Here is a 27833-nt window from a genome sequence, read left to right as displayed (position 1 = left end):
CCAAGTTCGGAGTCAGTGCAGATGTTCCCCACCCTGAAGCCCAGGACAGAAGTAAGCCCACAGGAGAGAAAGGATTTCCCTTCTGGCAAGCAAACCCTCGTCTCTTGGCTATTCCGGCCTCAGGCTGCTGGGCCCAAGATCTCCAAAATGAACCGTGGTGCAATCCGGTGCGGGTTTTTTTTACTGCTCTGTTTTTGGCAGGAAGGAGATGTGCTGAAAGAGCTTGGCTGTACACTCCCTAAAGCTGGAAGGTTCGGGAGACTCTCCTAAGGACTCTTCTAACTAGAAGCAGTACCTGGGGGTCACGGAGGACGCGAGGCAGCCTGGAGCCTTCCCCAGACCAGTAGCTGGATCTAGAGGCAGTAGGAGGAAACCAGACAGTTGGCCCAAAGGAAAACTCCCACCCGGAGCTGTGAGCTCACACCACGAAGCAGCTATAATCACCTAAGTCACATGTTATCCCCCGAAAATGTTCACTGTGGACTTTGGTTGCCCGGACTGTCAAAAGCGGCTGTTTCCCCTTCATCTGATATCATTCAGATGACTCACTGTGGGCTGGGTGTTTGTAAGGGGGAGAGTCCAGCCAAGAACTCGTTCAGACTCAGATGCAACGAGTATTCCCTGCACTGCTCCTCTGTGGTGGGATCCGCGCTTAGCACGTTCGTATCTGTTACTAATTTACCCCAAGGTCCTGAAAGCCGGTCTCCGACACATGGGTGACGCATGTAACAGGGAGCTCTGGAGACGGGAATTAGGGCAGACTGACAGTGGCCAAATGCTTCCGAGCAGAGATACTTGCTTTACAAAATGATTAATAAGGGCTGATCGAGGAGGAAACCGTTCCAAAGTCAAACAAGTTTTTTCCCTGCAACTTGTTCATCTACAAAAACGGTACCCCTCGGCATACGTACCATGACTCCTTCTGAAAACGATTTCACTTGATGAATTGTGATCCCTGCTGGGAGTCAAGATACTCTGCTATGTAAATAATGATTCTTTTTATAAATTGCCCTTAAGTAAGCAGCTGTTAACTACAAGTAGGGTCATTCAGGAACCATCTATTTAAAATATTTAGAAGTTGCTATTGGGGACAAAAGCTACTGCTTCATAGACATTTCCAACCAATACTTCCAGTTTAACGTGGCAGAAGGAGCACAGGTGTTTTTTTTTTGGTTGCACTGGGTCTTAGTTGAGGCTCGCGGGCTCCTTAATTGCAGCACGTGGGCTCCTTAGTTGCAGCAGGTGGGCTCCTTAGTTGTGGCTCCAGGGCTCCTTAGTTGCAGCAGGCGGGCTCCTTAGTTGTGGCACGTGAACTCTTAGTTGCAGCATGTGGGATCTAGTTCCCTGACCAGGGATCGAATCCAGGCCCCCTGCATTGGAAGCACGGAGCCTTACCCACTGCACCACCAGGGAAGTCCCAGGAGCACAGATTTTGAAGGCAGTTGGATTCGTGTTTTATTTGGGCAAATCATTTTACCTCCATAAACCTTAGATTCTTTCATCTACAAAAATGGGGCTAAAACCACTGTGAGGTATAGGGTACCAGCAGGATCATATATAACATGTAACAAAGTATCTAACACACGGTTATTAATTAATATTACTTCCCTCTTCCTCCTAATTTCACTGACAATAACCTATAAATACATGTATGTATTTTTGAGCTCTTCACCTAACAGCCTCAAAACTAAAACAAAATAAAGAATACCATACCAGCACTTATTGTTTTAACATTTGTTAAAAACTAAATGACCCCTTGGCTTAAAGAGTGAAACAATCTTTTCATTTGAAAAAAAAAAAGATGATTCATTTAAATCACCTAATTTCCAGTGTTTCGGAATCCAAAATGCAGTGTTAAAATCATCTACCAATAGGTGGTGCTGTTTGCATAGTTCTTAAATGACTATGGTTTTAAAATCTCAGTACAGTATATAGGTAACATCCTTTCATTCATTCAGTGAATGTTTATTGAGCACTTACTGTGTGCCAGAACTGTGCAAAGTGCTAGGAATACAAAGAAGAAAAAATGACACAGCTCTGCCCTCCCAAAGCGTAAGGGGGCGGGGGGCGGAATGTGTGGGGAGCCCCTGGAGGGTTGGGAGGGAGTTACAGTTACAGATAAACTTAACGGGCAGGAACAAAGCAATCTGGAAGGCAGCTAACTCACCAGGGCGCTAAGGCAGGCTTCCCAGAGAAAGGGGCACCCTGAGCTGGGTCTTGAAGGATTAGCTGGAGTTCTCCTCCTCCTGCCAAGTTTCCAGGCACATACATATGCCACTCAGGACAAGGGACAAACCTCCACTTACTAAGTGTTAAAAAGTGTAATTCAACAAGCTATGCATTTGTTTGGTTTTGGTATCTGTTTGATTTTCTAATACTACAATAAAAAGATTTTTCTACATATGCTACCTTCTTACTTTCATTCGGGTTTCTTTAATGAAGACTGAGTTTGAATATCTTTTCCTTAGTTAATTGGCTACGCGTATTTCTTTCTCAGTGAACTGTCTCTGTTCAAACCTTTTACCCACTTTCCGATTGAGTTAACTGTCTTTTCCCTCACTGGTGTGTGTTGTGACCTTTGGAAATGAAGGGCATTGGCCCTTTTCAGTTGTGGGTGTCATTCGTATTTGTTGAGAGGATGAGTCTTCGTGGATTGCTCCTTCCCACTTCCCGCCAAGCCTTACGCTCTGTCCTGCAAATGGTAGGTGCTCAGTGAGTCAAGCAGTGCTGGGAAAGGGTATGAGTAAGGTGAGAGAAATGTTCAGAATTTCTGATTCCTCCCTTTTCAGGTTGGGATGAGATCAGAAATGGGAGTTGGAGAATTCTGGAATGTCCCAAAAAAGAGAGGCACTCAAGATTGGGGAGTGGGGTGAGCAAAGGTGTGCAAGCATCAGCTCCGACTCTGGGATGGAGAAGGCATATAACAGTAGTCATACCATCTATGGAGCACCAATGTCGGCAAGCCCCATGCTACGTACACCATCTTGTTTAATCCGCACAACAGCCCTGAGAGGTAGGTATTAGTTTTTACTGGTGCTGAGGGAAACCCCAAAGAGGTTAAGTAACTAGTTCACGGTCACATAACAAAAGTGGCAGAGCTGGGATTAAAATTTGGCTATGGCTATAATGCCCCATCCGTCTACACTCTTTTTGTTATGTTGACTGGGGTAAAAAGATTCATTCAACAAATATTTATTGGGTACCCACTGTATGCTGGGCATTGTTCTAGATGTTGGGCCGGTCTGACTGGACTAGAAAAGCCTTGTCGGTATCCAAATGTCCAACAAAAGTGCATTCGCCTAGATAAATAATGATCCACATCTGAAATAACGTTGTAAGAGTATATTTCCTGACACAAAGACATGCTCATACAGCAAATGAAAAAGAGGGTTACAAAATGTATGCAGAAGAATATCCTTTATGTAAAAATTGTATACTACACACATGCAACACCCTAGAAATAAAAGTCTGGATGGAAAAACAATAAAATGGTAGCTGTGAGTTCTCTGAGTGCTGAGATTATAGGGGATTTTCCTTTCCTCTGTTTTGTACATTGGGATATCCTAAAACACATGTTTACTTGTGTAATAAATAGATTACTTCAAAAAGGAAAATAAATCCTGCTGGGGGAAAGGGAGAGCCAGTGTTGGAAGTCATGGATTTCAGGGTACAAGACGGGGTAATGAGCCAGTAGATGAAGGACCTTGAACCCAGGCTGAAGATTAAGATTTAGATTCCAAAAAAAAAAAAAAAAAGATTATATTCCACCATCAGTGATGCTAAAGGAAAAGAAAAGCAATGCTGAGCCTTGAGGACCCTGAGGTGTCAATCAAAAGACTGCCTCATTGGTGTGCAGAAAAGGGAACCCTCCTGCATTGTTGGTGGGAATGTAAATTGGTGCAGCCACTATGGAGAACAGTATGGAGGTTCCTCAAAAAACTAAAAATAGAGTTGCCATATGATCCAGCAATCCCACTCCTGGGCATATATCTGGACAAAACTATAATTCGAAAAGATACATGCACCCCCTATGTTCATAGCAGCACTATTCACAACAGCCAAGATGTGGAAGCAACCTAAATGTCCATCGATAGATGAATGGACAAAGAAGATGTGTGTGTGTAATGGAATATTACTCAGCATAAAAAAGAATGAAATAATGCCATTTGCAGTAATATGGATGGACCTAGAGATCATCATACTGAGTGAAGTCAGACAAATACCATATGATATCACTTATATGTGGAATCTAAAATATGACATAAATGAACTTATCCATGAAACAGAAACAGACTCACAGACAGAGAGAACAGACTTGTGGTTGCCAAGGGCGGTGCGGGGGGGGGGGGGGCGGGGTAGGGATGGATTGGGAGTTTGGGATTAGCAGATGCAAACTATTGTATACAGAATGGATAACCAACAAGGACCTACTGTATAGCACATGGAACTATATGCAATACCCTGTGATAAACCATAATAGAAAAGAATATACATATATTATAATTATATATATTATATATATAACTGAATCACTTTGTTGTACAGCAGAAACTAACACAACATTGTAAATCAACTATACTTAAATAAAATAAATTTAAAAATAAAAAAGACTGCCTAGGGCTTCCCTGGGGGCGCAGTGGTTGAGAATCCGCCTGCCAATGCAGGGGACACGGGTTCAAGCCCTGGTCTGGGAAGATCCCACATGCCGCGGAGCAACTAGGCCCGTGAGCCACAACTACTGAGCCTGCGCTCCGCAACAAGAGAGGCCGCGATAGTGAGAGGCCCGCGCACCGCGATGAAGAGTGGCCCCCGCTCGCCACAACTGGAGAAAGCCCTCGCACAGAAATGAAGACCCAACACAGCCAAAAATAAATAAAAAAAAAAAAAAAAAAAAAAGACTGCCTACTTGAACGCTAGAGCTTAAAGAAGGATGGAGCTGAGCGTTCCACTCAGGGTTCTGAACCTCACAGCCTGGATAAAGCAGCCAGTTGCACAACACAAAAGGGGATCTAAGGGAACACTTTTATGTGGTAGACATCTTCATAATTTTGAAGCTTTTTTCATATTTGTTTACTCCAAAGATGGGCAGTTTACTTGTGTGTTACAACAAGGTTTCCAGCAGATGGCTGAAACATTTCTTGTTCTAACAAAAATCAGCTCATATTGCAACAACTTTTTGATGGAAACAAAGTGTCTTGCTTACAAAGTTGATATATCTTATTCCCATCAGAATTACAAAGGGGGAACCAGTTGGATAATTGAAACATTTTATCAGTCTAGCAACATCTAACATAAACTATGCATTATAAACAGTAGTTGTTTTCTGTCTGATATAAAACATCTTTTAAAAAAAATTTAAAAAAAACCTCTCTTGGATTAGTCTACTGGTGACATGAGATAGTACAGGTTGTTTTATCAGAATGTTATTGGCGATTCCCTATTGAAATTTAGTAAGTACTTCATTATGACACAAATCACTGTATAACTGTTAATATTCACTTACGATCAATAATATATAAAGTGAATATTACATTGCCATATATTGCTTTTGTTCTTATGAAAGTTTTGTCAGTACAAAGATTAATAAGGGCTGTTAAAATTCTGTGGCTGATTACAAGCAAAATATTTTAAAATGTTAACTATTCTAAGATAAAAGTCTACAATGTCACAAGAAAACTGTTGACTCTCACGACCATTTCCAAGAAAATGAGATACAGGAGCAAGAAAAGTGCAACTCTCAGGAATAATAGTTTCTATGAACACGAAACACGTAATTATTATTAAATAAATTAATGTATCTTGGAAAACGTGAATGTTTAGGACATCAAAAACACTATTATTTTATGTTCGACAGTAAGATCTGTACAGTTTATAGGGAGTGTCATTATTATTATGGAGAAATATAAATGTTGAAAGGAGCCTCTTTCTAATTTTCACAAAAGTGCCAGATGCACTGAAGACAGCTTTGTATATGGTGTGTGCGGTAATTGTGAGCTTTATAGCAAATAGTCTGTGATTGATACAAGTTAAAGCACTGCCCTGTGTGAATGACTTGCTTCTGCAAATCAGGACAGACCCAAAGTTCCACCTCACTCACTCACATGCTGATGAGGCTTTCCTGTGAATCTCGGGGCCTGCACACCAGCTCATTCTGATGTGACATTAACAATCATGAGAATATATGGCCGGCCCTCTGAATCCGCAGGTTCTGCATACGTGGAATGAAACACCCACAATCATAAAGATCCACGGTTGGTTGAAATCTGTGGACGCAAAATCCACTGACTCAAGGACTTGAGCGTCTGTCCTTGGTGTGGGGGTGGGGTCCTGGAACCAATCCCCTCGGACACCCTGGGATGACTGTATAATACTTTATTTCTCCCCAACCAATTTTACATTTTGGCCAAAATCCAGGTTGCACTCATAGGACTGTGTCCTGTGAATGTACGTTAATATGTGTTAGACCAAAAAAAGACTAATAATTTCAGATGGCATCCACCACCTTCATCTCACCAATGAGGAAATGAAGTTCAGAATTTTGGAAAGCCTCATGAATGATTTTCTTCTACTCTGCACAGGTCTCCATTTATAACAGCTGCCGTTACTGAGTGCCAAGTGCTACGATAGGTGTTTTCCTACCCAGTTAGCTCTTTGACAAGATTCAAGGGAATGAGGTATAAAATCCCTGATTCACAGAGGGGAAAAACTGAGGCTCAGAGAAGTTAACTGGGCCAAATTCACTTACAAACCCAGATCTCCCTTTTACTCCAGAGTCTGTGTCCTTTCCATTACATCTTGCTGTTTATAGTAACCAAACACGGACAATGTGTTAAAATGCAAGACAGCATTCTGGAACCATGAACAACGTAAGACAGCATCCTGGCACCATGGACAAATACTTGTGTGTGATGCAGAAGAGGTCACGCTGCCTTAGACCACCGAGGATCATGTTTAAAAGGAGGAATTGCATCGAGGCCACCTCTCTTATCCCTTCCTTTGCCTGCTTTAAGCCATGGGGACTGGGCACTGGTCCATTCGACTCCAGTTCTGATTTGGTACAAGGTCAAGGTAGCCCAAGAGTGGGGCTCTTCATATGGGAATGGAAAAGGAAAGATGAAGGTCAACGGACAGGCAGTAACAGAGCACCAGCTTGACCTTCGCCTCTATTGCTTCTCAGCTACTTCTTCCTTCTGTCTGAGTTCCTGCTGCCATCATTCCCACGGGCCCCTAAAGGTGTCTGTCGGTACCAGCAATGACCTAAGAGAAGGCAGGAACTTTCTCTCTGAAGCTCCTTAGGTGCAACTCAACCAGTTCAGTGCTACGTGGGCCTCAACTACTATTCCTGGGTTCTAATGAGACAAAGAATTTATGTTTAAACGGACATGTTTAGTTGCCTGAATTATTTTTATAAAACGATTAGTAAATTTTCCCAGTCCCTCATTTCCAAATCAGAATTTCCTACGGTAGCATTAAAAAACAGAAACCAAAAAAACCCTTTGTAAATATCTTTCATGGAAATCTTTACCCAGCACACTTAGCAAAGCCATAGGGTTTAAAAGATACAACAGATCTGGAGTTTGCACAATGCAGATTCTTTTTGGAAATTCTTAATACAAATCAGATGTGCAGAGAAGGAGCCAACTTTTTAAGAATTGCCAAGATCTAGACATCTCAGGTCAACTTCCAAGCTTACGCTGAATTCAGAGAAGCCTAAAGGCCACCCTGCATCTCCCACTTACGCTCTGCTACCATTGTAACTACTTGGCCTTATTTCCAAGGTATTATCACCCAATTAGCATAATCTTCTGATAAGAAGTCCTATTAATAGTCAAAATTAGAAGACAACCCCATGTTAGTGGCTTTGAGATTGTTAATGGACTGTGGACTTGACCTGCTAGAGATATGAGAGGCCCCTGTATCTCTTTCTACAAAACATATCTTTTAGGAATAAAACTGAAAAAGGGTTTAAGCTTCCTTTACAGGACTGAATCAGAATGGACTTACAAGCTTGGAATTTTTCCAGCCTGTGGGTTGGTGTCCACTGCTTTATGACTAAGCCTTCTCCTTACACGAACATTTGGAAAAAAACAAAACAAAACATGGTTAGCCTGTGAAGCTGAAATTCCTTCCTAAGCCTTGCTCAATAGAGAGAACAGAATTAAAGCACAATGTTTAAAAAGAGAGAATAAAGTACATTGAGTAGATATATACAGAGACAGAGAAACTGATCTCATATACACGATACATTCTTAAACATAAAACAAGCTCTTAAAATGCCCCAAATTAGCTTTCACTAATAAAATGTTACTATTCGTTTAACAGGGAGCTATCATAATCCATTATAAAACCAACCTCAAAGAAAAAACTCAAAGCACGTTCCATGAAACCAGAAAGAAATGGTTCCTAGTTCTGGTGTTAGCTCAATATTAAAAAGAGTTTCTGACAATCATAAAATGACAACTTTTCACCCAGTCTGTCGTAGAAAATACTGTTCACAAACAAGCCACTAAAATTAATTTTAAAATGGCATCAGAGAGTATTAGAAATATAAAGTGCTCTGTATGGAAATTCAGAACAGGTTCTCAATTCCATGGAGTCTGGTACTAAGCAAATTCTCAGAAACGACTTCTGTCTGAATAGGAGCCCTGAGAGTTCAGGTTGTAATTTCTACTCGCATGATAGCTGGTGTGAGCTGTGACCGGCAGCTGTTTGATTAGCGCCCACAATGACGTCAGGAGAAGGCGTATGTGGCATGGAGGGCTCACAGCTTGTGTGCGTATTAGGGGGTCTTCTGATTCACCTCTGGGAAAAGAGGCCACACAATATCTGAACCGCAGGAACCAGCAGTAAGACGCCCCTTACCTTTCACTGTTCTTTTTGCCACTAGAAGAACTGCTGGTGGATCCCGTGCGATTCCGGTTTCCTTTGGAATCCCCATAGCTTTCCCTTCGACCACCAGGAGATACCCGTTCGGAAGAGCTGGTCCTCTTGATGGTACTAAAAGTACAAAGTAAATGACAATGAATCCTTCACGGAGTGATTTTATTTTATTGCTGAGTGTGAAAGTATATACATAGAACATTCTATTTCCATGTGGATATTTAAAAGATAGACTGGTTCGAAATTCCTAACTATAGAGATCAAAAAACTTTCAGAGTGTCACTTGAGATCAGTGCCTCTACTCATTGCCTTTGTAACTGTGGCAATTAGTGTAGTTCAAGGTCATAGAGGAAGCTGAAAGGTAAGATTCCCAAAAATACCGTGAGAACTCTCCAGGGGCTTAGTGGGAGGTGACCCCGCCCTTGCGCAGGCTTCAGTCGAGACCGGTGGTGCTCAACCAGGGGTTACTCTGCCCCCCAGGGACACCTGACAATGTCTGGAGACACTTTTGCTTGTCACAACTGGGGCAGGGGGAGGGCTACTGCATCTAATGCACAGAGGCCAGGGACGCTGCTAAACACCCTGTAATGCCCAGGACAGCCCCGTGACAAAGAAGGATCCAGCCCCAGATGTCAATAGTGCTGATATGGAAGAACTCTGGTCTAAAGGCATACGTGGGACAAAGACATGCCACTCTCTGTAGGAGGCCTCTGTTTAGAGGTGGTACCCATGCAAGTGCTTACTTCCTTCTGAGTAACCAGAGGGACTAGAGCGGTTGGAAGCCTGGTGAGGGATGTCTGGGGAGGACTTCCTGAAGACTGTCAGTTTTCTGGGAGACAGAAAACGAACGGCTTGAACGTGTTATAACGACACAGTAGGGAAGAGCCTGTCCTAGGAAAAGGGATACCCCACGCACAGGTAATTCACAGGCGTGAGGGGTCAGTTTAGCCAGGGCAGGGGCTGTAGGTTGATGGTTTGCTCTTGGAGCCCGGAAGTGTATTACAGGCATCCCTGTAAAGTCTGTTTGTTTGTTTTTTTTAAATCTTTATCATTAGGCCATATGTTTCCCTGAGATCCCGTCTCATTTATCATTCTTATATTCTTTGCAGAGCCTAGTATAGAAGCTTGATAAATATTAATTAAATGAAAGGGTGAAATAAATGAAACGATCAATGGTAGTGTCACACTGACCCTGTCACAGGCAGAGGCGTGTGATGCTATAATTTAGCACCTGCTCCGTGAGAAAGAAAGAAGGACAAGAGTGGATGGTGGTACTGCTCCCGGGTGGGGCTGCGGGGGGAGGTCTGGTCTGGATGCACAGAGTCAAGGTTCAGGTGGGCGATAACGCAAGTCTGCAACCCAGGAGGTGGCTCGGGTCTGGCCCTGTCAACTGGGGGGGGGGGGGGGTCACTGAATCATGGATGCGGAGGAAATCTCCACGCCAGGAAGGAGAGAAGATGAGAATGAAGAGAACCTCCCCGGGAAAGAGTGACTTTATAAGACGTGGGATGAGGAACTGCCACAGGAATCTCAGGTAGCAGATAAACCCTGAGGGACTGGGGAGGAAGAACCCCCGGAGGACAGTTAAGGTGCTGGCGTTGTGGATGCAGGAGGGGGACCTCGATGATGAAGCCTCAGGGGCTCCAGTCAGGGGAGGGTGGAGACGGACCTGAATTTCAATCCGGAGGACACAGCAGCTGAGAAGCTTGAGACAGTGAGACTACCGCCCCTGGGCTGGATTCCAAAGCCCTCCTTTCTCACAATAAATAACACAGAATGTGCAAGAGCCTTGCACATGGGATGCTCTGCTGTCTTCCCTTCATTCTCTTTTTCCTCCTCCTCATCTCTGCCTCCCTTTGGGCCAACTTTAAGTCCTTTTTCCTCTGTAACTTCCAATCGGTCAGTAAATAATCTCTTAGCACGTTTTCAAAAACTGCACGGTGTAATCGGCTTTTGAAAAACCATCTCGCTCCCTGAGTGAATGACATAAATAAAATGACCATAATCATGATGATATGAAGACACTTTCTGCGTAGTCTTTTTGGTCACTGAGGAAACACTGTAATTGACAGCCCCAGGATCTCACAGCTGGGATCCTGCACCGGTGTGTCTTAAGGTCAAAATGTGAATTTTTAGAGCTCTCAATTTGAGGACAAGGAAATTATAGACCTTAGGAGAGCATTACATTTCTGAAATTTAGGATTGAAGTCTAAAAATTACAGAAACCTTTGTGTTTAAAGTTCAAGATCTTCCAGTTGACGAAAAACACCAAGCTAATTTCACGTTGTGGGAGCGCTCTAATGCTAAGCATCTGGCCCGCCGAGGCTCTCAGGAACGCTGCCCCACAGCTGGCAGCCCTGAGCGCCCTCCGTAGTGTCCTTGTGGGAGTTCAGGGCAAGTTCATGGCAATTTAAAGGCTTGTATAAAACACCCTTAAAGAGCTGAAAAGCCATGACTGTTAATCAATGATAGCAAACGTTAACCGATTTTCTAAAAATCAACACTCAACCTGGGTCGCTGGAAGAGTTAAGAGGGGAGATCAATGATGGAACCATGGGCAGCAACGGTTCACATATATTAAGAGCTTCGCGTTTTATATGAATCGTTTAATTTAAAACCTCAAATCCCCTGCAAAAGTATCATTATCCCTATTCTACAGATGAGGGGGACAGCTTCAGGGATATAAAGCAACACGTCTGAGGTTACTTGACCCCCTTGCTCTCTACTGGGCCTCCTAGTTAAGGCCACCTAGGGAATTCCCTGGTGGGCAGTGGTTAGAACTCCTCGCTTTCACACGGCAGAGGGCCCGCGTTTGATCCCTGCTCAGGGAACTAAGATCCCACAAGCTGTGCGGCATGGCCAAAAAAATAAATAAATAAAATAAAGACCACCTGCAATTTATGAAACACCGAAGTACATAAGTTTTGAGGACCTGTTGAACAGAGATGTTGAACGCCTAAAAATCCATAAAGGTCAATAATTAATACAGTTATATGATTTAAGACTTGATCAATGGCAGGCATCGGATAAGGCCCTCTAAGCTACTGCACTAAAAGGGTGGTAAACTACCGAAGCAGCAGCGAGGGTTACAAAGTAAATCTAAGTACTCCTCACCTGGTGTGGAACTGTTCAGTTTGCATGCCTGAGAAGACTCACAGACCTGTTTAATCTACGTATGAGAGGCACGGAAACAAAGCAGAACAAACATGAGTGCGATAATAGAAGCGTGGAAAAATATTTTGGTAAACTTCAATAGTTACAGAATACACCGCACATTAAAATGGGAAAACATTTTGGTTTGCATATATAGACTTGGATATAATCCATCGCGGCTCTTTCAAGATATTTGTCATTCACGCATTTGCATTAAAATGTTAAGCTTATAAAAAAATCTACTATTGTTGTATACGTAGAAAAAACAAGAAATTTCCTTTTGAGAGCCAAGAGCTCTCATGAATTAAAGAGGCTTTACTAGGACTCAGAGTGAAGGACAGAAAATAGAGCTGAAGACAAGACATTTGCAGGAACAAGGGCGGCCAGAGGAAGTAAGACTGTATACTCGCTGAGAGAAGCCCCCTTCAATAACCAGCAGGGAATATCAAGGAAGTTATGCTCCCTCTGGACAGCAAGTGAGAAATCACGTTCTTTATTTTGAAAGTGGTAGAAGTCCTAGCTTGTGAAAGACTGTATATAACACAGTACATTTTTTATTGCTTAAGGCAAGCATTTTTGGTGTAGAAATGCAGATACCATCATTTCTCTTTCCCTTCTGCTCTCAACCTCCACTCTCAAAACCCAAAGTTCTGAAAATACAATGGTTCTTTACCTTACACTACAGTTGCATTGAATGGTTTTTGCCAATTTAAACTAAATTTAGACATAATAAAATCTCTGCAAAGGGAGAACAGAGGAAAAATGGCCATCTTTCTTCTTTTGGTTAGATAATAACTCTAAATGTAATAAGCTACCATAGCATCTTTCTTTCATTATGTGATTTAAACCAAGAATTGGTTTCCAAATTTTGCAAAAAAGATCCCAACTTTTACAATGGAAAAAAATACTGGACTTCCCTGGGTGGTCTGGTGGAAGATTCTGCGCTCCCAATGCAGGGGGCCCAGGTTCGATCTCTGGTCAGGAAACTAGATCCCGCATGCCGCAACTAAAAGATCCCGCATGCTGCAACGAACACCCGGCACAGCCGGGTCCTATTATAAATAAATAAATAATAAAAAAGAAAAAAGAAAGAAAATACTAATCTGAGGGGAAAGCTTGTACTCGTGACCCGAGATCTTCTGATGAGGTCATTTGTCATGACAGCCGGAGGGATTAACGCTAGATTAAAACGATTATCTACTCAACAAATACTCATTTGGAATCAATTTATACTGGGCTCTACGCTGAGCACGGCAAATCAACATGGGACCAGGAGTAACCTGGTTTTTGTCCTGCAAGGGGTGAGGTAATTGTGACAGATTGAGGTCATGCAACTTCAGTAATTAAGAAATGCTCGTATCTTTGCCTAAAGACATCTTGTAGCAAAAACCAAGGCATTTCCTAAGAAGGTTGGTGGCCTTAAGAGAATTTGACAGACCAAAATAAGTTTTTTTTCTATCATATGAAGCCAACTACCTGAGCCCAGAGGGGGCTCAGCACTTGTAACACTTCTGATAGACAATAAGTACCAATTCATCTTCCTCTTGTTCAACAGCACCACTCCCATTTCTAGCTTGTTACAGAGACCACACTCAAACCTGAATTTAACACATACATTTCAATGGATCTCAATGATAAAGAATATATTAGAAAAAAAAAAAAAACCCAAAGCAGATTTAAATCATGTAAGTACCTGCACTGACTTTGGTGCTTTTACAAATGCTGTATTTCTAATGAGTGCAACTATTTTCTAAAGGACTATCAGCTGTTTGTTTGAAAGCCATAGATATTTACCATCCTACCTTCCAACTGGAGCAGAGCATTTTAAAAATAATGCTCTCTTTTTGTACCAGTTTTGTTCTTTTGATCTCTCTTCTCACGGCTTTGCCCTATTGTAAAGCTCTACTTAGGAGTGGAAAGAATGAGTGATTGTTTTGAGCCAGTGGAAATGTTATTCTATTGTCAGCTCCAGCATCCCCACTGAGGAAGGTATGACCCTACAATGTCTTCCCCGGATTTTTCTGCCTTTCTCCTTTCACTAATGGAAACAAAGCTTTTCCCAGGATTCCAAATCACGCCCCCAATCGAAGTCTTAATTGGCAACACAAAGCACAGCCCCTGGGTCTGGACAATTTCCAAAGGGGATTTTGTTCTTTAGTACTAGGCTGAAAAAACCCCAGAGAAAAGAAAACAAACATATACCCATCCACACACCAGAGATGCCCCAGCTTGGTTAATTTGGAACTCTGATTACAGAAAAATTCCTACATGATTATAAATGTATTTGAAATGGCTCGGAGGTTGTTTTTAATCCTAACAGGCAGAATGCCCAGCTTGCTTCTGTTTCAAAATTCTCTCCTAAGGAGAGAATCTATAGGAACTTCGTCACAGAGTAATTATTATATGCCACTGTTTGGGCTTCCAACTTCCAGACAGATGGGAATTCACATCCACAGAAGCCCACAAAAGGCAGAGAAACAAAATAAATGACTCACTATGCTCCACACCGAAACACCAGAGTCTCAGACACTCAATCTAGAAAACCACGTATTTCTAGTTGGCTGCCGGACAATAGCTTATCAAATGAATAAAACTGATTATTTTGTAATTAAAAAGAAAAGTCTACAGAGGCCTAAGAACATTTCTAGAAGGAAGGTTACTGTTTAAATGCTAATACACACGCACACGCACACAACACACACACGCACACACGCACACACGCACATACACACATATATAAAATATGATGGCTACTGATTATCCTTCCCCGCCACCATCCTTTCCTTCTAAGGTAATATTGCTGAGGGCAAGCAGTGTCCATGAGCTCCTTCATACACGGCTGAAACGGGGGGCAGAGGAACCCAGGCTTCTGCTCACGGCAAGGGGCCTGGTCCTGTAATGGGAGTTCAGGCCCTGCAGCCCATATTAATGGGCAGTTCTGCCTCTTACAGTTGCAACTTGCTGCCAATCTCTGCTCAGAGTCAACCCTCGCCCCTGCCTGCTACTCCTGTCAGCACCCTCAGGGGCATCTCAGAACATCACTGTTTCTAAAGAGCACCATCCAGACAGGATGGGGCACACAAAAGGGATGGTTTCCAAGAGTAATTATATCAAAGCATTTTTTTATGAGTAGATGTAAGCGCTGACCTGGAAATCTTTGCAAGAAGCAGCCTATCACAGTGAAAGGAGTGTGAGCTCTGGATCCAGACAGACCTGGGTTTGAGCCAGGTTCTCTACTCACTTGATCCCGGGCAAGTTACTTCACTTCTTGAGCGTCAGTTTACCCACTGGTAAAACAGGGATAATAATATCTACCTTGGAGGTTGTTTTGAGGATCAGTGATAATGGTATTAAAAGCTTGATGCTTAGTAACGCTTTTATTATCAAAAAGATAATTTCTATCATCATCACTGATTTTAAAGAGGGGCTGAAGCACCATTACGGCTCTTTGTCTTTTTCACATCCTGTGAAAAGAAAGTATCAATTAGGTTCTTCAGCAGAGCCTCACTCCTGTAGTCATCTGCATAAATCTCCTCCCCCAGCCTTATCCTACCCTGAATCAGTGTTTCAAATACTAGAACTCACACCAATTTGCCAGGGATTCTAACAGTTGTGCCAATTAATTAATCCTGCAAGGTCTAAGAAAAGCATAAACAGTCTATTAAGTGAAGGACATTATTGTACTACATCAAAGTTACTTTGGATCAAACACAGAGCCTTCTACAAAATCAAGTGCAAGAATGCTTGACATATGCTCTCATGAAAGGAACTAAAAGCTAGAAATTGTATCTACATTTCAAATTTTACTTTATGATTTTTTGCTCTGAAAAAAATTTTTCCTTTTACTTAAATGCCAAATATATAAAGAGATATAAATTTTAAAAGTTTATTTTCTTTAAGAATAAAGAAAAAGAATCTCATTTTTTCATTAACTACTCGCTGCTTTAAAAAGTCAATCTTGAAATTCAGCAACTCACTCTTAAACAGCCAATGAGTTAAAGAAGAAATCGCAAGAGAATTTTGAAAATATCTAGAGACAAATGAAAACAAAAACAAAACATTCTAAAACTTGTGGGATGCAGAGAAAGCAGTGCTAAGAGGGAAGTTTATAGCTGTGAAAACACATTAAAAAGAAGAAAGATCTGAAATCAACAACTTAACTTTATACCTCAAGGAAACAGAAAAAAACAAGAACAAATAAAGCTAAAAGTTAGCAGAGGGAAGGTAATAATAAAGATTACAGTAGAGAGAAACAAAATGGAGAAAAAGAAAAACAGTAGAAAAAAAAATCAATGAAACCAAGAGTTGATTTTTGAAAAGATCAATAAAATTGCCAAATCCTCCATTAAACTGAGAAAAAGAGAGAAGACTCAAATAACTAAAATTAGAAACTAAAGAGGGACTATTACAACTGATGTCACAGAAATAAAAAGGATTATAAGAGACTACTATGAATAAATGCATGCCAACAAATTGAATAAACTAGAAGAAATGAATAAATTCCTAGAACATACAACCTATAAAGACTGAATCCTGAAGTATTGAAAACTCTGAATAGACCTATAACTAGTAAGGAGATTGGAAGCAGTAATCAAAACTCTCCCAACAAAGCAAAGCCCAGGACCAGATGGCATGACTCCAGAAAATTCTACCAAAACATTTAAAGAACTAATACCAATCCTCCTCAAACTCTTCTAAAGACTAAAGGGGCAGTGGGGGCACATCCAATCTCATTCTAGGAGGCCAGCATTATTCTGATACAAAAAAAAAAAAAAAAAAAAAAAGACACAACAAGAAAAATACACGCCAATAACTCTGATAAATAATGATGCAAAAATCACAAAAAATACTACTAAACTGAATTTAAACAGCACATTAAAAGGATTATACACCATGACCAAGTGGGGATTTACACCTATAATGCAAGGATGTTTCACAGAAGAAAATCGATATAATATTGTACATCACATTAAGAGAATGAAAGACAAAAAACACATGATCATCTAAATTGATGCAGAAAAGCACTTGACAAACTCAACACCCTTCATGATAAAACACTCAACTAAGAACAGAAGAAAACTACCCCAACATAGTAAAACCATATATGAAAAAGCCCACAGTGAACTCATACTCAGTGGTGAAAGACTCAAATGGTGAAAGCTTTTCTCCTAGTCAGGAACAAGGCAAGGATACTCACTCTCATCACTATTGAACACAGTACTGGAAGTCCTAGCCAGAGCAATAAGACATGTAAAAAAATAAAAGGCATCCACATTGGAAAGGAGAGAAGTAAAACTATCTCTGTTTGCAGATGACATGATCTTAGGGAAAACCCTAAAAGATTCCACAAAAAAACTGTTAAAACTAATAATTCACCAAAGTTGCAGAATACAAAAACCAAAACACAGAATCAGTTGTATTTCTATTCACTAACAATGACCAATCTGAAAAGGAAATTCAGAAAATAACCACATTTATGATAGCATCAAAAAGGACAAACTACTTAGGAATAAACTTAACCAGGAGGTGAAAGACTTGTAGACAGAAAACCACAAACACACTGCTGAAAGAAAGCAAAGAAGATACAATAAATGGAAAGTCATCCTATTTTTGTGGGATTAGAAGACTTAATAGGTTAAAATGTCTACACTACCCAAAGTGATTTACAGACATTCAATGCAATCCCTATGAAAATACCAATGGCATTTTTTGTAGGAAATAGAAAAAAAATCGACAAATTCATATGGAATCTAAAGGGACCCCAAATAGCCAAAACAATCTTGAAAAAGAAGAACAAAATTGGAGGACTCACATTTCCTGATTTCAAAACATACTACAAAGTAACAGTAATCAAGACAGTGTGGTAACTGGAATAAAGACAGATAATATAGACGCAATGGAACAGAATAGAGAGCCCAGAAATAATCCCTTGCATGTATGGGCAATGATTTTCAGCAAGGGTGCCAATACTACACAAGGGGGAAAAGTCAGTTTCATCAACAAATGGTGTAGGGAAAACTGGACCATCCAGTGCAAAAGATGAAGTTGGACCCTTCCTTATGCTACATCAAAAATTAATTTGAAATGTGTTAAAGACCTAGAACTATGAAACTCCTGGAAGAAAACATAGGGGGAAAGCTTTAGGACGTTGGATTCAGCAATTAATTTCTTGGATATGACACCAAATGTAAAAATAAACAAATGGGACTGCACCAAACTTAAAAACTTCTGTGCAAGGGAAACTATCAATAGAGTGAGAAAGCATGTATGGAATAGGATAAAATATTTGTGAATCATGTATCTGGTAAGGGATTAATATCCAGAATATATAAGGACTCCTACAATTCAACAACAAAAAAAATGAATAACCCAATTAAAAAATGGGAAAAGGACTTGAATAGAAAAATTTTCCAAAAGATATATGCAAATGGCCCAACAAGCATATGAAAAAATTCTCACATCACTAATATAAGAGAAATGCAAATGAAACCATAATGAGATATCACCTCACACACCCATTAGAATGGCCACTATCAAGAACAGAAAACAACAAATGTGGGCAAGGATGAGGAGAAATTGGAACCCTTGTGCACTGTTAGTGGAAGGTAAAATGGTGCAGTCATTATGGAAAACAATATGAAGTTTCCTCAAAAAATTAAAAATATAACTACCATGTGATCCAGCAGTCCCACTTCTGGGTATGTATCCAAAAGAATTCAAAGCAGGATCTCAAAGAGATATTTGCACACCTATGTTGATTGCAGCATTATTCACAATAGCCAAGAGGTGGAAGAAACCCTTATGTCCATCAACATGAATGGATAAAGAAAAGGTGGTATATACGCACAACGGAATGTTATACAGACTTAAAAAAGAAGGAAATCCTGGGACTTCCCTGGTGGTCCAGTGGGTAAGACTCCACGTTCCCTGTGCAGGGGGCCCGGGTTCGATCCCTGGTGGGGGAACTAGATCCTGCATGCATGCCGCAACTAAGAGTCTGCATGCTACAGCTAAAGATCCCACACGCTGCAACTAAAAGATCATACATGCTGCAATGAAGATCCCGCGAGCTGTAACTAAGACCTAGCACAGCCTAAATAAATAAATAAAATACAAAGCCACTTTAAAAAAAAAAAAAGGAAATACTGTCACATGCTACAATATGAATGAACCTTGATGATATTATGTTAAGTGAAATAAGTCAGCCACGAAAGGACAAATACTGCATGATTCCACTCATATGAAGTATCTAATGTAGTCAAATCATAGAAACAGAAAGGAAAAAGGTGGTCACCAAGGGCTCTGAGGAGGATTTACTGTTGAAGAGATATATTGGGTTGGCCAAAAAGTTCGTTCGGGCTTTTCCTTCCCATCTTAAGGAAAAATCCGAACGAACTTTTTGGCCAACAAATAGTTTCAGCTCTGCAAGACGAAAAAGTTCTGGAGACCTGCTGTACAACAATGAGAATATACTTGACACTACTGAACTGTACACTTAAAAATGGTTAAGATGGTAAATTTAATGTGATGTGGTTTTTACCACAATTAAAAAAAAAAGAAGAAAAAAATGGTAACAGATGGTAACCTGAAACTTAAAAAGTCAGTCTGTCAATCTTATAACATCTAGATGAATAAAAGACAGTCCATATCTACTGCTGCCAATCAGAATCCAGAAGGTCATTTCATGTTGATTATAAATGAACGATTCAAAGAAGTATTAAAAAGCTATGAAATGAGGCTGAGAATTTCATTTTAAAGTTCTAAAAAGCCCTGCAAAACCAATTTTCTTAAAATTCACAAACAATAAGTACATGAAACTCTATCTGATGAAACACAATGCAAATTTGCTTGATGAAGGATAAGCCTTTATGCATAAACACTATATATTTAAAAGCTAAGACGGGATTGTTACATTTTCATTCCGAGTCACAATGCAGCATCAAATCTACTCTCGTCAGCCCAGTGGGTATCCCAGCACACCGCAAAGCATACTCACACCCCGAATCCCCAGTGCACATAAAGCAAGTTAGCATTTTAATGAACTTTACGAGTTCTTCTAACAAGCCCATGAGGTAGCACTGCAGAAAGAATTTCTTTAAGGTTTTCTATGCTATATTACTACCAGATATTTCGTTTTTTTAGGGCATAAAAATTTAGAAAACTGGCCTGGCATATAAAATATACAATTTTAATATGACAACTATGAAATTATAGAAAATTAAGAGCAACCTATGCTCTATCTGACAAACATAAACACCTGAAGCTCCACTGTTAGGCATCATTTAAAAGTATGAGCTTATACAAATTTTACTGATAAAAATTTACGCTCGGTACAGCAATCTGAATTTTGCTATATTCCAAGCCCTTGGGACTTGGGGGCAGCATATTCATGTTTTATATAGGTTATACTCCCACTTGTTTTTCCAAAAGAGAAGTTTAAGTAAAAACACAAAATGGTGCACTGCGGCTTTAGTGAATGAGATTTCAAAGACTGTATGATTACAACTAAAAAAACGCAGAATAATAAATCGACATGGTTCCTGTTTTGGCAACACACCAAATATTGTGCTTTTATAAGCTTTAACTCAAAGGAGAAATTTTAAAGTGTCATATAAAAGAGTAATACTTATTTTAGCATCTGAGCCAGAACTGCTTTCAGAGTTCATGTAAGGCGCTTCTTGCCTACCTTTTGGCTGTGGCAGGTACAGCAGTTTCTTTCCTGGCCCCCGAGGGGGCTGGCAGGGAGCCACTGGCTTTCTTTGGTACCACAGTGCCGTTGTTGACGGTGGTTCTTAAAGGCAAGGTCTGCACCAGTGGTCTTGCTGTAAGACAAGCAGAAAAGGCAATCAGAACTTTCGCCTTTTCAAGGAAACTCCTTACAGGACTTAAGATAATGTAGAAAGAAAAAGGACGTCCATTTCAAACGCTAGCAGAATCGACAAAGGTGCAAAGACAACGGAGCTTTTCAACAATGGTGCTGAAACAATGAACCCGGACACCAACCTCAGACCTTACACAAAAATTAACTCAGAAGGGACCATTGGCCTATGTGTAAAATGCAAAACTATAAAACTTCTAGATGAAAATATAGGAGAAAAATCTGTGTGACCTTGGGTTTGGTGATGGGTTTTTAGATACAATACCAAAAGCACATCCATGAAAGGAAAAATTGATAGCTTGGACCTCATTAAAATGAAAACAACAACAACAACAAAACTTTTGCTCTGTAAAAGACATCATTAAGAGGATGAAAAGACAATTTATAGACTGGGGGAAATATTTGCCAATCACATAGCTGATAAAGGACTTGTATACAGAATATAAAAAGAACTCTTAAAATTCAACAATAAGAAAATGAAGAGCCCAATTAAAAAAATGGGCAAAAGATCTGAACAGAAACCTCACCAAAGAATATATACAGATGGCAAATAAGCATATGAAAAGATGCTCAACATCTTTTATCATTAGGGAAATGCAAATTAAAACAATAATGAGATATCTCTATTACACCTATTAGGATGGCTAAAATCCAAAACACAGACAACATACCAACTGCTGGCCAGGATGCAGAGCAACAGGAACTCTCCTTCATTGCTGGTGGGAATGCAAAATGGTACAGCCACTTGGGAAGCCAGTTTGGCAGTTTCTTACAAAGTTGAGGCTTATAAATTTTCCCATAGGATCCAGTAATTGTGCTTACACTAAGTATTAACCCAAATGATTTGAAAACTTATGTCTACACAAAAGTTTCATTTAATATTTATAGCAAGCTTTATTTATAACTGTGAAAACTGGAAGCAACCAAGATGTCCTTCAATTGGTGATGGATAAACAAACTGTGGTCCATCCAGACAATGGAATAGGATTCAGTGATAACAGGAATGAACCAATCCACGCAACCATGGTTGAGTCTTAAATCCGTATTGCCAAGTGAAAGGAGCCAGTCTGAGAGGCTATATACTGCACGATTCCATTTAAAATGACATTCTACAAAAGGTTAAACTATAGAGACAGAAAGTGGATCAGTGGTTGCCAGAGACTGGGGGTGGTGTCACTAGGTGAAGCACAGAGATTCTTCAGGGTGGTAAAGCTATTCTGTGTGATATCGTAGTGGTGGATGTGTGATGCTATGCATTTGTCAAAACCCACAGACCCTTACAGCACAAAGAGTGAACCTTAATACACGCAAATACAATAATAGCCAATAAGGAGATGGGGGAACCCCATGACGGAATGCAGACTGTGACGAAAGAATCTAACTGCATTACAAACATGCAACGTAACCTCACGGAAGGGGGTGGAGAGGAAAGGTGCAGACAAAGTAATTCTGGTAATGAGCACAGACTGGGAGACTACAAAAGGAACTGCACATAAGCACTGTATTCTAGTTGGTAAAGTTGTTTCCCACAGGGCCATATGGTAGGAGCCAGGCTTCTCACTGTTGGAGAGGGAGGTTACAGACCAGCAAGGGGGGAAGGCTAGAATGAACCAGGTGGAATGGAGAAGAGGAGGAGACATCAGTGTGAACTCATGTCTAGCTTAATAGAGACAGAGACACACAGAGACGTAATTATAGCTAAGTCTGTGTACACGGGTTGTATAAACACATCTATTTCCCAGCTCTGTCTGCTGAGAGACCCAGGGCCCAAACCTGGGTTTCTAATACCATTCTACAGCAAAAGGAACCAGGGCTCCTTGGGGAAGTACCTGAATCCAGGGCTGAGACAGGGAATAACCAACATGAGCCTGGAGCATCTTATGGTGCCAGAAAGTAAGGAAGTACTCACAAAACCCACACTGATGGGGGTGTGGCAAAGGGACCCAGGAGCCAATGGGAAGAGCCAAAGCCACAATAACGTGAGCAACAGAATAAATAGTTGGATTATACCCCCAACTATCAAATAAATATATATCAAATATATCAAATAAATATATATCAAATATATCAAATAAAACTATCAAATAAATATCCACAGGTTCACACTGATATAAATACATGAGGAGGACAAATCCCCAGGCAGAAGAATTCTGAATAATTTATGTAGATACTTTGTCCTTGAGATGGTGGAGCATATTCTCCACTCCTTCCGTGTGGGCCGTGCATAGTGACTTCCTTCTACACCATGCAGAGCGGAGGTGTGGCGAGAAGGAGAAACCTAACAAACACATCTCAGGTGATCAAGGTCAACATCAACAGTGGTAAGTCATGTTCATAGTACACATCCTTGGTAGATGTGATGAGAATGGCACCTTACCCCTGTGGTCTTTCTCGCTAAACCCACCCCTGGTCTAATCATGAGAAAAACATCAGACAAACCCAAATTGAAGGGCAGTCAATGGATTATCTAAGCAGTACTCCTCAGAACTGTCAAGGTCATCAAGAGCGAGGAAAATCTGAGAAACTGTCAGTTCAGAGGAGCCTAAGGAGGGACCATGACTAAATATAATCCCAAATGGGATCCTGGGACCAAAAAAGGACATAAGGGATAAACTAAGGAAATCAGAATAAAGTATGCCCCTTGATTGAAAATAATGTATCAGTATCGTGCCATTAGTTGTGACAAACATACCATGCTGATATAAGATGTTAACAATAGGGGAAACCGGGTGCAGGAGATATGGGAACCGTCTGTACTCTGCTTGCAACGTTTCTGTAAATCTAAAACTACTCTAAAATTAAAAGTTTATTTTAAAATGCTAGCAGAATTTATTTTCTTCATCCCAGAATTAAATCTACCTCAGTGCAGGCTCTTAAAAACACTACCAGTGACAAAACTGCCTAGAATGTCAAAATTTTAATATATTGAAACTTTTCAGTGCCTAAAGCTGAGGGCCAGACTACCTTTTTTTTTTTTTTAATTGTGAAAGAGAGTTTAAAAAGCCACCGTCAGGCCCCTCCAGCCAGAGCAGAACACCCTTCTCCACTCTCTCCAAGCGCTCTCTTTCCTCATTCCCTGAACACATGCTCCAGCCAAGGGCCTAGACCAGGGCTCAGAGCTAATATTCCACAGTGAAAATACCACAGTTCCAAAACAGAGATCCTGAATCTTTCCTAACACACACAATCTGCTCCCCGTGCTGATGTCCACTCTCTGCCGGGACAGAACCCTTCCCAAGTAGGAAGAAATGCCATCCTGGGCTTCCCTGGTGGCGCAGTGGTTGAGAATCTGCCTGCCAATGCAGAGGACATGGGTTCGAGCCCTGGTCTGGGAAGATCCCACATGCCGCAGAGCAGCTGGGTCCGTGTGCCACAACTACTGAGCCTGCGCGTCTGGAGCCTGTGCTCCGCAACAAAAGAGGCCGCGATAGTGAGAGGCCCGCACACTGCGATGAAGAGTGGCCCCCGCTTGCCGCAACTAGAGAAAGCCGTCGCACAGAAACGAAGACCCAACACAGCCATAAATAAATAAATAAATAAATAAAAATTAAAAAAAAAAGAAATGCCATCCTCACCTCATCTCTATCTCCTCTTTCTACTTCACCTACCATTTCAGTCTCCATTCTGTCTTTTGTTTTTTAAATACATGTACTGTGTTAGTGTCCTCCCCAAAATTCACGTCCACCCAGAACCTCAGAATGTGATCTTATTAGGAAACAGTGTCTTTGAAGATGTAATTGGTTAAGATGAGGTCATACTGGATTTGGGTGGGCCCTGAATCCAATGACTCGTGTCCTTTTAAGAAGCCCATGTGTATATATGTACATATAATGGAATACTACTCAGCCATAAAAAAGAATGAAATCATGCCATTTGCAGCAACATGGATGGAACTAGAGATGATCATACTAAGTGAAGTAAGTCAGACAGAGAAAGACAAATACAATATGATTACACTTACATGAGGAATCTAAAATATGACACAAATAAACTTATCTACGAAACAGAAACAGACTCACAGACATAGAGAAGAGACGTGTTTGCCAAGGGAAGGAGGGGTGGGGAGGGATGGATTGGGAGTTTGGGAGTAGCAGGTGCAAACTATTATATATAGAATGGATAAACAAGGTCCTACTGTATAGCACAGTGAACTATATTCAATATCTTGTGATAAACCATACAGAAAATATGAAAAAGAATGGCATTGACATATATACACTACCAAATGTAAAATAGATAGCTAGTGGGAAGCAGCAGCATAGCACAGGGAGATCAGCTCGGTGCTTTGTGACCACCTAGAGGGATGGCACGGGGAGGGTGGGAGGGAGGTGCAAGAGGGAGGGGATATGGGGATATATGTATACGTATAGCTGATTCACTTCGTTATACAGCAGCAACTAACACAACAATGTAAAGCAATTATACTCCAATAAAGATGTTAAAAAAAAAGACTAGTAATACAAAAAAAAAAAGAATGCATGTATATGAATAACTGAATAACTTTGCTGTACAGCAGAAATTAACACAACATTGTAAATCAACTATACTTCAATAAGATAAATTAAGGGGAAAAAAAGAGGCCCAGGTGAAGATGCATAAGGAGGAGAGCTCGCCACGTAAGGACAGAGGCAAGAGACTGGAGTGGCACATCCTCTAGCCAAGGACAGACAGCAGCCACGAAGCCCGGCAACAGGCATGGACCAGTTTCTCCCTCAGAGCCTCCAGGAGGGACAATGTTGCCAGCACCCTGATTTCAGCCCGGTGGCACTGACTTCAGACATCTGGTCTCCAGAACTGTGAGGGAATCAATTTCTGTTTGTACTAATTCACAACAGAGGCCCTAGGGAGTGACTACAGTACGCATATCAGCTTGCTGGGCGTCTTTCATTCCACTGTTACCATCTCTGCAGTGGCTCCCCCAGCACAGCTCCTAGAACCGAGGGCTGCTCTCCCAGTGCACTCAGCCGGTTCTGTTCAGGCCAATCTCCTTAAAAACATCCCTCATCCATGGTCGCCAACGGCTCCTGACAGCCCGCTACAACCACGTGACAGGTCATCAGAACCCACCAAAGTGCAAAAGCTGAAACAATGATGGCAGCTCTGAGTGCCCGGCGCCAGGCAGAGTGCTAACAACTTGAAATGCGTTATCTTGTCCAGCGGGGACAACACGACTGGTCCAACTGCATTTCACACCCGGGCCTAGAGGAGGGAGGGAAGAGAACAACGTCCCCCCACTCCCAAGCTCCTGTGCCTCCAGGCCACTCGCTATCATTCTGCTCTTTTACAACCTCAGTGATCAGAGCTCATTCTCTCCACTGATTTTCTTTTTCCCACCACGCACCCAGGTGCTCCAATATCCACCCCCCCACCCCCCAACAAGCAAATCCGGCCTCATTCCTACCTCCTTAGCTTGTTTCTGTGGAGAAGAATCCCTGGAGTTAAAAATCCAGATCGCTGGGCCCCATCCCAGATTCAGGAGGTCTGGGGCAGAGCCTGAGACTCTGCATTTCTAACCAGTTTCCAGGTTGCTGCCGCTGCTGTTCCAGGGACACACTTTGAGAACCATTGGTCTGTGCCATCCTCCAGCTTCGAAGGGCCTCCCCTCGTTAGCCCAGGCCTCCCTGGTTGCCCCGCTCTGGTCTTCTGTCACACGTCAGGTCTGTAGCTCACAGCTGAGTGCCTGATTGCGGGCTGTTGTTTCAGTCAGGCGGCTAGCCTTACTTCCCCAGTTAGAGTGTGTGCAGACATCGTGCTGGGAGGGGGCATCACCTAGATCCTTCTCCGTGTGCTTGGGGAGTGGCCTGGACTCCCACACCGAGCCCCAGGCTTACTGCCCCGTCTCCTAGGCTGAGAGCAGCACAGCTATAGCTAATCCCATGCCTGCAGGGCCAAGGGGAGGTAGGTCACCAGACCCTAAGAGGAGAGACGCTGCTGCGGGAGCAGCTACATCCAGGGGGTGGGGGACACAGCCAACCCGAGGGTCCCGTGTGGCAGCAGTCGGGGGGTAGATCCTCTGACCTCACTCTCCCTCCTTCCGCTCCCCAGCTGGGATCTCCCTGCTCAAACCTCACCGGAGCGGAGAGCGTGGGGCTGGTCGGTGTGGTCCATACAGATCAGCTCCCGGGGCAGAGAGCTGGCTGGAGGAGGGTAAAGGAAAGGGCCTGGAGGGGCTGATGGAAGACGCCTGGCCCCCAGCTCCTCTCCGGCACACTGGGCCAGGACCTGCCTCATCCACTTACATGCCCACCCAACCAGGCTGGGCGAGCCTCCTGGGCTCCCCTGGTCCCTGCTTTGCCGCTGTCCTCACATTGTTTATTCCTGCCCACTCCATTGCCCGGGGGCTCCACGAAGGCAGCAGCCCCTGTAATGTTGACACAGACGGTGTTCAACATGCATTTGTTGATCAGACTAAATTTCGAGAACAAAGACCCCACTTTCAAGAAAAGGCATTGTGTTGCCATTTCTGAGTCACCGTTGTTTTTTTTTTTAATTTTTTTTTTTTTAGTTTTTGGCCGTGCCACACGGCATGCGGGATCCTAGTTCCCCGACTAGGGATCAAACCCTCACCCCCTGCAGTGGAAGCACGGGGTCTCAACCACTGGACCCCCAGGGAAGTCCGTCTGAGTCACTGGTTTTTTATTTTTCCTTGAGTCATAATTTCAAAATTCAGTCTCATAATAATCTAATATTGTCCCTTCTCCCCAAAAAGGAAATGGGATTTTTTTTAAAGCCCATAGAAAGAACATCAATTGCAGGCAACGGGCCTTCTCAGAGGGCATAATAAACCTTACACATTAAACTATAACAGAGTAGCAATCAAAAGCAAACAGAATTGTTAAAGTTGTAATGAGAAATCATAAAAGAAAAATAGTGGATATGGAGAGGAGGAGGGGGAGAAGGAGGGAGGGGGGGATGGCGGCCA

The 27833-nt window shown here is 41.9% G+C and overlaps 1 protein-coding gene across 4 annotated transcripts in view; it reads right to left on the bottom strand.

Moving 5' to 3' along the window:
- The window catches only part of EML1 (EMAP like 1), a 199544-nt gene that overhangs the window by 46898 nt on the left and 124813 nt on the right, over positions 1-27833 (bottom strand). For 3 of the 4 annotated variants that reach the window (XM_036843462.1, XM_036843460.1, XM_036843461.1), the window contains exons 3-4: positions 20720-20855; positions 8863-8997 (exon numbers count right to left, since the gene is read on the bottom strand). In XM_036843462.1, the coding sequence (XP_036699357.1) occupies positions 8863-8997; positions 20720-20855 (271 nt within the window). Of the gene's footprint in view, positions 1-8862; positions 8998-11994; positions 12050-20719; positions 20856-27833 lie in introns of those variants that run through there. The other variant, XM_036843463.1, reaches the window with a different exon arrangement.

Source organism: Balaenoptera musculus, chromosome 2, assembly GCF_009873245.2.
Source record: "Balaenoptera musculus isolate JJ_BM4_2016_0621 chromosome 2, mBalMus1.pri.v3, whole genome shotgun sequence".
Taxonomy (NCBI): domain Eukaryota; kingdom Metazoa; phylum Chordata; class Mammalia; order Artiodactyla; family Balaenopteridae; genus Balaenoptera; species Balaenoptera musculus.
Note: the sequence above shows the minus strand (reverse complement) of the source record. Positions and strands in the feature narration are given on the sequence as shown.